At 41.5% G+C, this 14,205-nt stretch overlaps 2 protein-coding genes across 2 annotated transcripts; one reads left to right on the top strand and one right to left on the bottom strand.

Moving 5' to 3' along the window:
* Positions 1–1,354: 1,354 nt before the first annotated feature.
* crtac1a (cartilage acidic protein 1a) lies at positions 1,355–7,565 on the bottom strand. The gene is made up of 14 exons (XM_085778499.1): positions 7,418–7,565; positions 6,628–6,836; positions 6,325–6,521; positions 6,088–6,224; positions 5,800–5,956; positions 5,571–5,705; positions 4,173–4,309; positions 3,946–4,082; positions 3,317–3,399; positions 3,009–3,109; positions 2,715–2,883; positions 1,740–1,885; positions 1,570–1,609; positions 1,355–1,476 (listed from the first exon to the last, which is right to left on the bottom strand). Exons 2-14 carry the CDS (start codon positions 6,825–6,827, stop codon positions 1,469–1,471), a joined length of 1,647 nt encoding a protein of 548 aa, XP_085634625.1. The 5' UTR covers positions 6,828–6,836; positions 7,418–7,565; the 3' UTR covers positions 1,355–1,468.
* A 255-nt stretch (positions 7,566–7,820) lies between these two features.
* r3hcc1l (R3H domain and coiled-coil containing 1-like) lies at positions 7,821–13,864 on the top strand. Its single transcript, XM_085778632.1, has 7 exons — positions 7,821–7,940; positions 9,058–9,540; positions 10,177–10,370; positions 10,964–11,034; positions 11,144–11,239; positions 11,335–11,475; positions 12,893–13,864. The coding sequence occupies exons 2-7, from the start codon at positions 9,082–9,084 to the stop codon at positions 12,943–12,945; spliced, it is 1,014 nt and encodes a 337-aa protein (XP_085634758.1). The 5' UTR covers positions 7,821–7,940; positions 9,058–9,081; the 3' UTR covers positions 12,946–13,864.
* Positions 13,865–14,205: the final 341 nt, after the last annotated feature.

The following is a 14,205-nucleotide window of genomic DNA, read 5'->3' as shown; positions in this document are numbered from 1 at the left end:
CATACACTTAACATAATGAGATGATACTAATCAGATTTGATCAGGTAGATTTTCCCATGTTTACATGCACGCTTACATGCCAGCACTCTCAGCTCGTCTTCACTTACAACGTGCAGGGACTACAACGTGCACCCAGTCCATCAGAACAGACAGGAAACCTCCAGAGTGCAGGACGTCCACATTCTGGGACATGATCAGGTAGTTTATTCAGACAGACAGACAGTTACTGTGTGTCACGGTTCGTCCAGACAGGCAGTGCTTTCTCACTGTGTCTTCGTCACTCTGTAGACTACCGACCTCTGAGATCTGCCAGTGCATACAGCACCAAGACACACTGTAGGAAAACTGTCTTTAAACAGGAGGGTTCAAACGTGGAGACAGAAGTTGAGTGGACGCCACGGTAAAATGGAGCCAAGGCTGCATGGATGGAGGGACAGCGTAGGGGAGAACAAGAGACATGGTGGAGGAGAAGAGGGAAGGGCAGACAGAAGGTTAAGACAACACAGTAGAAATGGGTGAGACAGAGGGACCTGAAATGTGAGAGACGTGACAAAGTTCATGTTTAAAAGAGGAATTCATTATCTTTCTTTTCTAGTCAGAATTCAGGTCCTGTTCATAGCAGTTCTGTTCAGCTGGCAAACTGAGCACATCATAAAACCCTACAGGCAGCACCTGTTACAATGCTAAGGTTGTATACAAGACTAAATGAAGAGTTTCTCAAAGCCCTGCAGATGGAGATTACTTTTTTGTACCTGAAATGATAATATGACTCAGCCAGAATATTGATTCATAGCAGTTTATTTACAGAGTTAGCCATGGGTCATAAAAAACAGCAACCATAATAAAAACCAGTGCAGTGAAAAAAGAATAGTATGAGAAAAATGAGAAACAGAAAAACTACTCACAGAGTATTAAATAACAAGGCTGCTTTCTTAAAGGGATAGTTCAACATTTTTGGCAAATTGGCCCATTACCATAATCCCCATAGTTTTAGGAGTAGGTACATTACAGTACCTTGCAAATCCCCAAATTCATTCAAAACCACTGATGCGCGTTCCCGTCGGGGGCAGTTTTTCAGCAAGCAGTCTCTGCATTTGCCTCGAAAACAACTCTGTCTGGTAACATTCTGTTATTACCTCATAGCGTGGTGAATGTGCAGGTCACAACAAGAGCGTTTTGGAGTTGTTGGATTGTGTATTTGATGAGGGAAACCAAGAAATCCCATTAGCCTCCGTAGCGTAGCTCTGAGCAGCTCGTGTCTCGGCTCCGCCGTTCTAAAAACAGCTTGCACCGACAATTAAAGGTAATGAATCTACTCCTAAAACTATAGGGACTATGGCAATGGGCCAATTTGCCAAAATGTTGAACTATCCCTTTAATGCATGGACAAGAAGTATATTTAGACAATGTTCTCTGCAACATTGATGTGTCATCCAAAGCAAATTTAATGCATTTCATAAGATTGTCTTCAAAGACCTGTAAAAAAAACCATTTAAGAAAATTAAAAACAAAAAACAACAAAAAGGAAAATTCAGTTGAATTTAACAACAACTCGTGTATGTTGCCTACCTGCACAGCGGCCATTCTTGACAGTAAAACCTTTACCGCACTGAAAAAAAAAAAAAAAATCGAAATTACAGACAGACAAGGGTGTAGAAATCAACAGTCTTCTGCTACGATCATGTGGTAAAACAGTGAGTGTGCTCCTAGTACAAAAACTGTGAAGCTGTGCTACAGACCTGCGTGTCATTGGCAAGCACAGACATTTCCCCTTCCCCGGGATAGGCCACTTCCACCACTGAATTCATTTCACCAGGCTGAAGGGTTCGAGTGAAGGAGCTGCCGTCTGGCCAGGAGACCTCCAGTACCTTCACCTCATCACTTCCTGAAAGTCATGGGGCAAAACAAACACAGAGTTGTGTAACCTCCTGAGACCCAGAGGAAAAAAAGTTTTACTTTTTAATTTTTTTTTATGATAATTTAAGTATTGTGGTCCAAAGAAACATGTTGCATGTTGTTACATGTTGTTTTTTTAAAAGTTTTTTTATTGACTTTCCCTTGTAGGGGCTTGCTTCATACAGAATTTAATGATGAAATTTTATGATAGTGAATTCATTTTTGAGTGGATTTCTTAAAAAAAATGATTTCCATTTCTTGAACATTAAAGTAAATGAAGACAGTTACATGAAGAAAGCACATCTGTTTAGGAGTTAGGAAATCAGCACATTCGATCTGACCTATACTAATGCAATTTGTCAACATGAAAAGATGAAAGATTAGCCTTTTTGACTTTTTAAAAATCATACTAATGGAAGCCAATACTTTTATTTTAAAGAAACAACTTGATTTTTGGCAACAGAAACATGATATCTGGAAAAAAATTATGACTTAACGCTCTTGTTGCCAGAAAATGTGGATTTTAAATTTGCGCCATTTTGAAAAGACAATGCTTTTTTTTGTGTTGGCCCCTCCCCCACAACTGGACCATCAAATGAGAGCCCATTGTCTCCTCTTAAAGGGACAGTAGCATTCAGATGGATTATATAAATTATGCTTATGTCCCCCACAGAGGACAAAAATGCATTGCCGGGTCTCAGGAGGATTGTGTAACTGTGGTGTAACCGGGTTTGAGTAAAGCATTAAAAAACAATCCTATTGTCAGTCTGCCCATCCAGCCAGCATAACAGTAATAATATGAAGATGTAGTTAGTTACCTAAACCAAAGTGGGCAACAGGCTCCATCTCACACAGGTATCCAGAGCCTCCATCAATGATGCGTGTCTGAGCTCCACTCTGATTGGTGAAGGCTGTAACTTTGGCACCGCGGGCAAAGGAGCCAAACTGGGTGCGGGGGATGACCCTCAGCCAGTTATTGGACGATCCCTAACAACACAGATGATAGGTTAGGTTGTGGAGCCAAAGAATGTATTTCATAAACAAACACACACATGCACCCACACACACACACACACACACACACACACACACACACACACACATACACACACCTGTGTGACCTTGAAGACAGAGATTGGCTGCTGGGCGCTCTCTCCATGCGCCAGCAGCAGGTCCAGCTGTCCATCCCCATCCACGTCTGTCACAGTGCCACCTGTTCAAAACAGACGCAGCTTTCACTGCTCTGACCTACATAGTGTGACGACTCTCTGACAGCTGTGTCTCTGCAAATCTCATCCAAGGAGAGAGGCAGCAGAGACATCACATGCTTCTGTCAGGTTATAAAAGTTTTAGAGTAGATTTGATTTAAAAAAGAAAAAAGACAAAAAAAAGTGCTGTCCAGTGTCTAGAGCTGGCTGACCTGTTCCCCTCCCCTGTGGCTCTGCAGCGTCTCCCATGTTCAGCTCCTGGATGAATGGATCTGCATCAGCTCTCCTTGACACCCTGCAAAGAAACACATATAATAAAAATAACTATTAATGCTACTACCAAGCACAGATCAACTCTCATCAAAGTTGTGTGCACAGAAAATTTAAAGCCCCAGTGTGTAACTTATTTGGCTTTTTATTAGCAACAAATCAAATATTGCTTTCATAAATACATATTTCACTGAAGTTGAATCACACCCGCATACAAATGAAAGCTTTCTTGTACCTTAGAATGAGTTGTTACAAGTCGTTATAAATATAGCTACAAGGGTGCAGTCAGGCAGACGGCCGTCGGCAAACCAAATGGATGTCATTTTACTCCACGAGAGAAAGACGGTAAAACGTGGGTCAGGTAAACAATACGACATCACCATGACAACATATTGTCACGCCGGTATTGTTTTGCCTCATGCTGGCGGACCACTTGTTTATCATGCAGCGTCTGTTGTCTGTCTGACGTCTGCCCGATTTCACGTGAATGCAACATCAAGAATACGTTCTGATATGCAACCGCACCGCTAGATGGGGGGAATTCCTACACATTATACCTTTAAAGTCTTACCTGAAGAGCCTGTTAGGGGCATTTCCTCGGTAGGCAATATTGTTGAAAAACACCTCCAGCTCCTTGTCATTATCAAAGTCAGCAGCGATGACTGTGCGAATAGGGGACGGGTTAGCAAATCCTCCAGTAGCTATGTTCTGCACAAGAGAACAAATAACTTTTAAATCCAGTTTTATCACTTTCATCTCAAATTATTTTTCTTCCACTGTCATATTCTTCTTCCTTACTCGAAATTTTGAGTCGCTGCCCTGCAGGTAAAGTCTGTGCGGGCCATTCCAGTTGCCATAGACGATGTCTGTTTTCCCATCGCCATTGAAGTCAGCTAGTGCTACTCCTCTGCCATGCTGGTATCGGTCTTCCACACCTTTGGTTAGGGACAAAGTGTTAAAAGGGAAGGTGCTGAGAGAAAAACAGTATAGGCTGCTACTGTATATTCTTTTTGATGAGAATTGTTGCCTGTGGCGACATCTAGTGGTAGTATTCAGAAAAACACTGTGGGTAGATGACTGCACAGTGATTCTCTTTTAGATGATATTTCCACTGAAATAACCACAATATTTTAACCATACCATGTGATTCTCATTTATGTGCAACTCTCTCATGTGGCGATTTAATTTAAGGCGAGACACTACAGGCAAAAACACACTGATCAATTTTGAGATTTTGGGCTATTTTACTTCCTTAACATGTATTCTCTCAGAAAAGTCAAAAGAAATGGTAGAACATCCATATTAAGGTGGTTATTTTACTTCATTTTGTCTCTTTTGTTGGTATTTCTCCTAAATTTGCCAACAGTTAACATGCTACTGTTATCTGACCCATGTCAGGTATCATTGTAAAGCTCTCTCTCTCCTGAACAATGATGTAGGCTCCAAAAACTGTCATTTCCTTTATATCCACAACCAATCGTAAAAGTACGATTTACATTAACAATCTATGGAATTTTACAGTACAAGTCTTTAAAGGCTGTTTTCTCAAAATGAGTTTTTCCTCAGACTCTGGGTGCGAAATCTCAACTTCAGCAGCACTTACAAACACCAAACCTTCCAGTTTTATTCCTGTCTATATTCTGACGGTTTTTACAGAGGGGATTGTTGATATATCATTCACAGCCTGATTTATACAACATTTTATTTCTAAAAACATGGCAAATGAGTATTTTCTCATTTACAGAGTGATAAAAAGAGGTATCTAAAATCCCTTCTGTAAAAACTTCTGACTCTAATATGTCAACAAAATAAAACAAGAATTTTGAAAGAGGCTTTATCCATTTTTCAGATTTCGGTTCTGGAAATGTATGCAAATTAGTGCATATTTCATTAGATATTGCTTCATTTACATATTTAAACATAACATTTGACAAAACCTGTAATACAAAAAATATTTGTCTTAATGTAAGTGATAAACTTGGGAAGTTTCATGGTGATATCTGTTGTTTAAATTCTTTTTACCCTATTCACCTGTAGTGTCTCTCCTTAAAGCCAAAAAAGTTGAGTTGAGCCAGTAAGTAATAAATGCAAGAGAGTAAAAAATGGCACATCATGCAAAAAAAAGTAACAATTTATTGTTTTAAAAAGTACTAACTGTGCATGGATTTGATCTATTTGTTTTGCCCTCCTCCTCACCTGCCTGTCTGGCCATGTCAGAAAAAACTCCATTTCCATTGTTCTTAAACAAGAAGTTGGGTCCATTCTCGTTGTCACAGAAAATGTCAGACCTGGCCTGGCTCAGAATGGGTCCAACCACCACACCACGACCACCTGCACAACAAGCACGCTGTCAAAGCCGGCCTCAAACCATCACACACACACATACACATACACACTTCACCTCTCCAGACTAATTCCTTCAGACCTGTGAACTTGTTGACTCCAGCCTCAGCAGCCACGTCAGACAGGGCGACGATGCCTTTGCTGACATCACTGGCGGCCTCGTCCATCTCTATCAGGGCATGCGGGCCGACGTTGCCGCTGGCATAGTTGGCCACATAGATGGAGTAACGGCCAGTTCCCTGCGGGGCAGCAAGAGAAGTGAGAGGGAGGAGGCATTTGTGAAAGTATTTGTGAATCAGTGAGAAAACTACAGGAAAATGTAGTAATCGTGTGATTTTTTAGAAATAGGATAAAGAGTGGGTTTCCTGACCTTTCTATCGATGCATGCCACAGAACGTCCTGCCATGTGATTAGCAACGCCACGACGCACATTGAGCTCATCATTCAGAAGATCCTCAAAGCGGCCATTCCGAAACTTAAAGAGCTTATCTGTGTAAGTTGCTCGCCCTGCAATTAAATGAAAAGACACTAATAATGTGGAAAAATCATGCACATATAAGATCTAACTTGCCCATAAAAACTGCATTAGGGAGGATGAATCTTTTACCAGAGTAGGCATTGTTTGTGTTAAGGAAGTAGATCTCCTCACGTCCGTCCCCATCAACATCACAGGCTGTAACTCCAATAGCGTTACCTGCTCTGTCCCTCAGGGCATAGTATGGAGAGTTACTGTCATCAACGGCGATGTTTACCAGCCTGTTTTGAGTGCGGTCGTACTTCAGCACCAGGTTGGGTCCATTGTACCTGAGGGATAACATGACATAGATGTTTTGCACACATGGAATTAGAAAAAGAATTCCAACACAAAATTAAAAAAACTTGGGAGCTGTATACGATCATGCCCCCTCACCCTGCCACCACCACTTCCAGATCACCGTCACCATCCACGTCTGTTACAGCCATCCCATAGTTGAGCTGTGTCGGATTGTGCAGATTGTCAGGAGGAAGCATTGTCTGCGTTACAGCCTGGAGCATGGGAGGGGAGCTCTGGGCGTGAGACTGATGCCAGAGTGTGACAGACAGGAGGAGCAGCAGACCTGAACGCCACATCACTGCAATCTGAATGGACACAGAGCAAGGGCGTGGGTTATGGCTTATTTATTATGCACAGGTCTTTATCAGCAAATTACATGAAATACTAGAGATAAATTCGTGACATGCTAGAGAGTATAGTATAGTACAAACAAAAACATAGCTAATTCACACACAGAACATTTTATTAAAAAACTAATGAGTTAATAAAAAAACATGAACTCTGATGTTCATTTAGCCTTTTTTTGACAGAAACATTGAATTTAGAATTAGATTAACAGCCCAAAACATATCTGCAAAAGCTGCAAAAGCAGTGCCATAGCTAATAAGCCATAGAGTTAATGTTTAGTAATCAGTAATAAAAGATAGAGGAGTGATTTCAGTCAGTGGAAAGCCACAGCAAATGTAGCTTTAAGTAGTTTTGCCTGCAATTGAACTCAATGGCAGTGTGTCACACTCCATTAGCTACTACAGACATTTTCAGTATTAACTGTTGTTAAAAATCTTGCACATTGAGATTTCTATCAATGAATCAATGCATGAGACGTATCCCTCCTCGTCCCCGAACAGACTCTGACAGTCTCCTCCTTTCAGTAATGAAGTCTTACCTGACAGTTCTGTCACTGTGTGGAGATGGATATGATCTGATGCCGCTGCAATGATGTGACTGGTGTCAGCGCTGTTACCAAATTATTTGGCAAAAATCCTCAACCTTACACAACTTGCACCTTTACAATTTACGAAACAAGCTTGTGTAACGCGAAGAAGACTAACCAATCAGCAAAGAGCCATCTGGATAATTAAAAGACCAGTGACCAATAGCTGAGCCGTGCTTCCGTGCGCGTGTGATGTGAGACGCGGATGTTGGCGTGTTTGTAGGCGCTGCTTTTCAAACACGTCACAGCTGTGGCGCAGTAACGACACGGTTACAGGTTCAAATCCCTCAGTTGTGCGGTGAATCTGTTCTACTGGACAAATCATGTTTAGCATTGAATCTAACGCGCTCGTCACGACGAGTAGCTCGGTCGCAGTACTACAGAAAAACACCATCTCCCATAATGCACTGAGTCAATGTCTTTCGCTTGCGTCACTAGTGCGACGAAAAGCTGTTGCTAAACAAACCAAACACGGGTAAGCTGAAATACTCTCTGATATGATAGTAGTGAAACTAGTCTGAAATAAAATAAAGAGATACAATTGCGCTTTAATGTTAAACGACATTAACTGTGTATCTGTGTCTGCAGTAGCTTCAGTGAGAGGAAGTTTAGCCGGCGAGTTAAATGTGTTAGCTAAATGTAGCTAGCTAACATACACCAGATGCTAGATTCTGCTCCAGAAACAAGGCGTAACTTTGGATTAAACATTGGGAGGGTTAACATCTCTGCCCATAAAACGATTTATTTAAAACAAATGAGCATTTGTCTAAGTGCGGGGGAGAAGTGCAAAAACATAAATTTTGGTAGAAGGTCAATGCTAATTTAACTCTTTACTCTGGCATTCATATTCTTTACAGTAACAGTTAGCTATATTAAAAGGCAGGCTATTTCATTTCAGTCATTTCCAACCATTATTCTTCACGCATTTTATTTTGTTATTAATCAATTGTAGTGATTGACATGTTTATTCTGACAGGACTAATGTTTATTATTCAATTTATCATGACACAATTTGTGATTCAGGCAGCAAGGCTATGACAAGGATAGCAGTTAGCCTGCCTGCAGAGGCATTATGAACATAACACACACACACACACACACACACACACACACACACACACACACACACACACACACACACACACACACACACACACACCTTGTTATTAATATAATACAAAGGCCAAATTGAGCAGCACATTGATTCTGTGGTGTCCTCTCCTAGCTTTACCTCTTACCACTAGCGCACTAGCAACCAGCCAAATTGTCAGAATCAGATTGTTAAAAAATATTACTTTTGGTTGCTTGCAAATGAAATTAAATCAGTAAAAACTACAACTTCTTCATACCAGCTTGTAGATATTTAATTCACTGCAATTATCTGATTTTTTAACTAACTAACCCCCCCCCCCCCCATGTCCAGAGTGTAAACTCATTCAAGTTGTTTCAGGAAGAGTTAGGACAATGCTATCATTAAAGCATGTATAAAAAGGGGCTTGTATGAAAATCTCAATCTTAATAAAGAATTGAATACTCCACATTATAGTCTTTTATTAAATCGCCTCTTCTTTTTCACCTCTTCTCTGCTGTAGATGTTTTGACAACATCGTTTAATAATGGAGTGTGAACAACCAAAGGAAGAAGCTGCTCCATCCCAGCCAACACCGACACCTCCTCCCTCTCAGTCAAAGAAGCCAAGCCGGGCTCTGTACGTGCCCAAACAAAAGAATGCCCCCAAAGACAACACTCAGACTCAGGGAGAGGTGAAGCCAAGGCCCAGGCCTCGCTACACAGACAAGGCACGGAAAAATGCTAAGAACAAGAAGGACAAGGCTGGAGGAGAGGCAACGGCCAAACCTGATGGAGGAGAAGCTGGCGGTGAGCCAAGTGATGCCAAGCCTGCAGAGAGTGAGACGTGGCTACAGAATACAGATATGCAGGTTAATGGGCAGTCGTCCAGCGTGGAGGCAGATCTGGAAGGAACATCCCCTCAGGAGGAAAATGGAGAAGAGGAGAGTTGGGACACCTTGTTCAATGATGATGGAGACTGTCTGGATCCACACCTGCTTGAAGAGGTAAGGCCTTGGTGTCGGACTGAGCGATACACAAAACAAAATAAAGGGGAACAGAGACCTTAAAGCAGAAGTAAGTGGTCCGGTCGTTTTCGCTAATGCTGCGTTCCAGGCAGGCTTTTGAAATCGTAAATTACAGCTTCAAGTCACAACTTACGACTTTGTAGCGTTCCAGGCAACCCACTCGTGTTTTTCCGACCTGTTTTACCGGTGAAAGTCACTATAACGGCCACTCGTAACTTCCGACCGGTGAACTCGTACCAGATCGAACTGGTACAACTTCACGGTCGGAAAAATACGAGTTTCCTTGAACGCACCACCAACAGTCCTCGTCCCTACGTCGCCACATTCACAGCATCCCTTGGCTGCACACACAGCCCTGCATGCCGTTCTCTCTCCTCATTGGATAAAAACTGTAGGATACGATAAATGTTTTCTCCTCGGCTCAGAGCAGCGCAGAGGGACTGAGAGACCCGTGTTTCAGTCCAAACACTCTATGTAAGTGATTGCTGTTGGAAGATATAACTATTTAAGACTTATATTAACACAAATATATCACTTACTTCTGCTTTAATTACCATCATTGCTTTCCCTCTCCTGTCTTGTATTCTTCTCCCCCATGTCTGCCCCCTACCTCAGCTCGCTTTGAAGGAGGGTAGAAAGAAGGAATCCATCCAGGAGGCCAGGTTTGATTACTACAACATGAGCCAAGATGATGATGATGAAGACGACATTGATCTCAGAGAGGATGAGCTCTCAAACATCGTAGAGATCTATGATTTTCCTGGCGAGTTCAAGACGGAGGACCTTCTCAAGTTATTTCAGGACTACCAGTACGTATAATTCACACTACAACAGCTAACTTGAAAATCTTTTTTTCTTTAAAAATAAAATTACAATTGATTCTCTACTTATTTATCCACAATTTTCCGACCATCATCTATGGCATTTCCGGTGGAATTTTCCGTTTCCGTTTCCATGGTTTTCAGTCTATTGACACTGGCTTTTAACACAGATGTCAATTTGTGTGATATCCATTGTTAAAAGCTGGTGTGATGATCCATGCGTTTTACACATTTTCATTGAAAAAAAAAAACCCATGCATTTACCGCGACTACCGAAACCAATTCCAAATTCCACCGGAAGAGCAAAACCAGCTTAGGTTTTTGACGTTCGGAAAAAAGGTGGATACAACCAGCAGTTCTTGTTCTCACTACCACATTGAAATCACTGCTGCATGTTTAATTTCTTCCTAACAAATGCTTCTCTGCAAGAACAACTTAATAGAGATGGGAGTAAACTATATTGTGTGTGGGATACATATTGCATCTCAGATCTACATCTTAGTTTTAGAGCAGTCTTTCTTATCTATGTTTGGTTTTTGTGATGTTTTCTTTTTTGTGACTTGTGACTGTGTCTCTTTCAGACAGAGAGGCTTTGACATTCAGTGGGTTGATGAGACACACGCACTGGGCCTCTTCTCAAGCCCCATAGCAGGTTAGTCAATTGCTGCTTCACATAAACAATAGTTCAGAGGTGAATACGTTATCCGCTACAGTAATATTTTTGACACAATTTGTTTAACCTGTGTCTCGTCTCTTTTCAGCCGGTGAAGCTCTAAGATCCAAACATCCACTGATGAAGTTGCGACCGATCTCTAAATCCTCCTCTGCCACAAAAGCCAAAGCCCGCAGCTGCTCTGGTACAAATGATTTTCTTTGTCAGTTTGTCTTCCGTGTCTCACACATTTAAATATTTAATATCATCTGCATCATTCTCCTTCCCGCCCACCACCAGACTACCTCCTGCCCGCTAAAGAGAGACCTCAGACCAGCGCAGCACTGGCTCGCAGGCTCGTGACCGGCGCCCTTGGTATAAAGAGCAACGTGTCGAAGGAGCAGCGCGATGCAGAGAAGAGGAAACTCCAGGAGGCCAAAGGTGCGTCATGCACAGAAACATTATGTTCAGTTAAAGGGATACGCCAATTTTTTTTTTTGTGTGTCTTGCCTCACTCCCGAGGCTTTGACCAGCAGATAGACACCATCCTTTTGACTGTGCGTGTAAGGGAGATACGGGCAGAGCTGGCGCACCGCTTATTAGCTTAGCTCAAATGCTGGAAGTGTATAGGTAGTGTTAGCCTGCCTCCTAACTGAGCCGAAATCAGCAGTCAGAAGCTGATTTCATTTTAGCTCTAAACTCTGTAAATATATCACTTTATCTACATTTCAAACATTTTTAGGTGAGAAAGTAGCCGTTTAGATCAGCAGTGTGTCATTAATTTGTCTAAGTACCAGCTGTTTACAATTTTGTTCGGACGAATTCGGCGCTACTCAAGCTAGCCGTTGTGACCAACACACTTCCGGTTACTTTAACAAAATAAAACACCCGTTGCCCTTTACATACAGAAAACCATGACGATAGAATTCGTGCTTTTACTTTGAAATAGGAAGCTAACCTACCCTCGATGTAGCTAGCTTGAACCAAAATAAACCGTCTTTGCTTGAACCCTCCATTTTGACCGATCTCGTCCCGTTACCGGCATTTGACCGCTCAAGATGCCTTACCGGAGAGTTTTGTCAGCTCAGACGAAGATCGGCCCGTCGGTTTCTGTTTAGAGTTGCTGAAGAGTTTCTCTGATGACTTTAGGTGGAGGCAGGCTAACACACGAAAAAAAAATGTTGGCGTATCCCTTTAATGATTGTAGTCTTGTACATGAAGCTATAATGTGTGTAACTGAACTTGTTGTGTCTCTCTGTATACATACAGATACTCATCTGACTGTCCCAGTTTTTGCATCACTATGTTTCCACCAGAAGTGGGAGCTCTTTTCACACTTAACAGAGAAATTGGAAAGTGTAGTTGCAAATTGGTGCCAAGAGAAGTTGCTCTCTGTCCATTCCTGTGCAGATCATAACAGGTCTATAATCAGTACAGCAGCCATTTCCCTTCAGAGATGGAACATAAGTATACAGGCGCAGAAAACCACAAATGGCCGTCCACCGAGCAGCCAGTCAGGAAGTCAGTGCCTTGAGCAGAGCAGACTAAAAAAAGCTCCTTTGTTTTTAAGCATTGGCGTACTGCAGTGCTTTATATTTAAGATCACAACAGACACAGTAAATGTCAGTGCAGACGTGCATCATGTGCTGAACGTTGTGTCCTTGGAACGGATGCCACGTATGGCTGCATCCAGAGATTAATTTACAGCTGCCTCTTCAATCTGCCCCGGCTCGGCTCCTCCCTGCATGTGGCAACGATGGTGCCGTAAATTTAGAGCAACAAATGACCAAACAGTTGTTTATTTGACTGCTTTCACTGATTGATATGTTGAACTGAATGTCTGTGATTTACCTTTCAGAACAAAAGCGCCTGGCAGCCAAACAAAGGGATGATGCTTGGGAGGGGAAGTGACCGGACAACCCCCCCTGTTTTTTGTTTTTTTCTCTTTTATGTGAGATTCCTTGATTCAGCAGAGACTTCTCTGTTTCTTCCCCTGCTATGTTTTTCTCCACTAGCCACCCCTTCTTACCACCACACTTCCCAGAAATGGATTCCCTGCCACTGTCCGGTAGCCCGCGGTGTTACCTCTACTCCTCCACTACATCCTTGTACTTAATCCTCTTGCTTTCTTTGTTCAGGGTCATCTCACATGGACTTACGTTCACATTGGTAACACTGTGTCTAAGGTCTGTCCTGAAGCACTGAGATTATTCACTTGTAATTCACTGACAGGATTATTTTCTAAAACATCATGTTTGTCATTTACATGGAAAAAAAAAAAGATAACACAAGTGGATCTGCTTGTAAACGTTAAGGCAGCAAGTTGTTCTGTTAAAGATCAGGCATAATTTAGATTCAGTCATGTAGATACAGTGCATGTGTATGACGACGTTGAGATTTGATTCTTTTTTTAATCAGTTAAATTAAATGTTGTATTGTTTTTTAAAAAGTGTCATTGTTACATTTTAAGCTGCAGACCTTTTATAAAACAAATATCTTAATATAAATATCTTAGTTTTGTCAGGTCCGTTTGCAGCATCTGAGCTGCATTGTTTCCCTACTTTGTCCAGATAGAAATTGTAAGTATGAGTCTAAGTATAAATTTGATAAGTAATGTTTTTTTTCCTTTGAGGGTGAAAATGTCTCTTTTCCTCAATAAGACAGCCTCCATCTTTGCAGCCAGTTGGATAAAGAAAGTGACAAGCATCTTGAAATCAGACAAATATATATGGTCAACACTGAGAGCATGAAGGAGTCTTTAAGAACAGTACTGTATAGCATCCCATTGTTTTCCCCACTCATCCATACTTAAAGGCAGCAACAGTAATCACTGAGAGTCTCAGCTTAGTCCTCAAATCCTTCTCAAACTATATTTTCTTGGTTTAGATAGGAACATATTGAAGTTCATCATCCTTATTACTGCATATGTAGCGAATGCATTTAATAAATCCTGAAAAACAAGTAGTAAGGAGTCTTTTACTGTAGCTGCACAGTCACAGATCCAGGGTCTGTGAACTTGATAGAGCTGCTGAGCCAATATTGTACACATTTGGATTGTCTGTATTCATAAAATTGGTGAATAAATTATTAAAATTGAAAAAAAAATCTACAGTTTGATGTTTTCTCTCCAGTCTAGTTATTACATGATCTATTGGTTGAGGAAATTCTCTG

Source organism: Trachurus japonicus, chromosome 1, assembly GCF_045865225.1.
Source record: "Trachurus japonicus isolate A0001 chromosome 1, Traja_1.0".
In the NCBI taxonomy this organism is placed as follows: Eukaryota; Metazoa; Chordata; class Actinopteri; order Carangiformes; family Carangidae; genus Trachurus; species Trachurus japonicus.
Note: the sequence above shows the minus strand (reverse complement) of the source record. Positions and strands in the feature narration are given on the sequence as shown.

Bases quoted from the DNA above. Each gene is read 5' to 3' on its own strand.
- crtac1a (XM_085778499.1), bottom strand. From the start codon at position 6,827: ATGTGGCGTTCAGGTCTGCTGCTCCTCCTGTCTGTCACACTCTGGCAT. The intron at 6,522-6,627 runs GTGAGGGGGCAT...GTTATCCCTCAG, and splicing joins CTGGAAGTGGTGGTGGCAGG to GTACAATGGACCCAACCTGG. The intron at 4,083-4,172 runs GTAAGGAAGAAG...TCTCTTGTGCAG, and splicing joins GCAGCGACTCAAAATTTCGA to AACATAGCTACTGGAGGATT.
- r3hcc1l (XM_085778632.1), top strand. From the start codon at position 9,082: ATGGAGTGTGAACAACCAAAGGAAGAAGCTGCTCCATCCCAGCCAACA. The intron at 11,240-11,334 runs GTACAAATGATT...GCCCACCACCAG, and splicing joins CAAAGCCCGCAGCTGCTCTG to ACTACCTCCTGCCCGCTAAA. The intron at 11,476-12,892 runs GTGCGTCATGCA...TTTACCTTTCAG, and splicing joins GAAACTCCAGGAGGCCAAAG to AACAAAAGCGCCTGGCAGCC.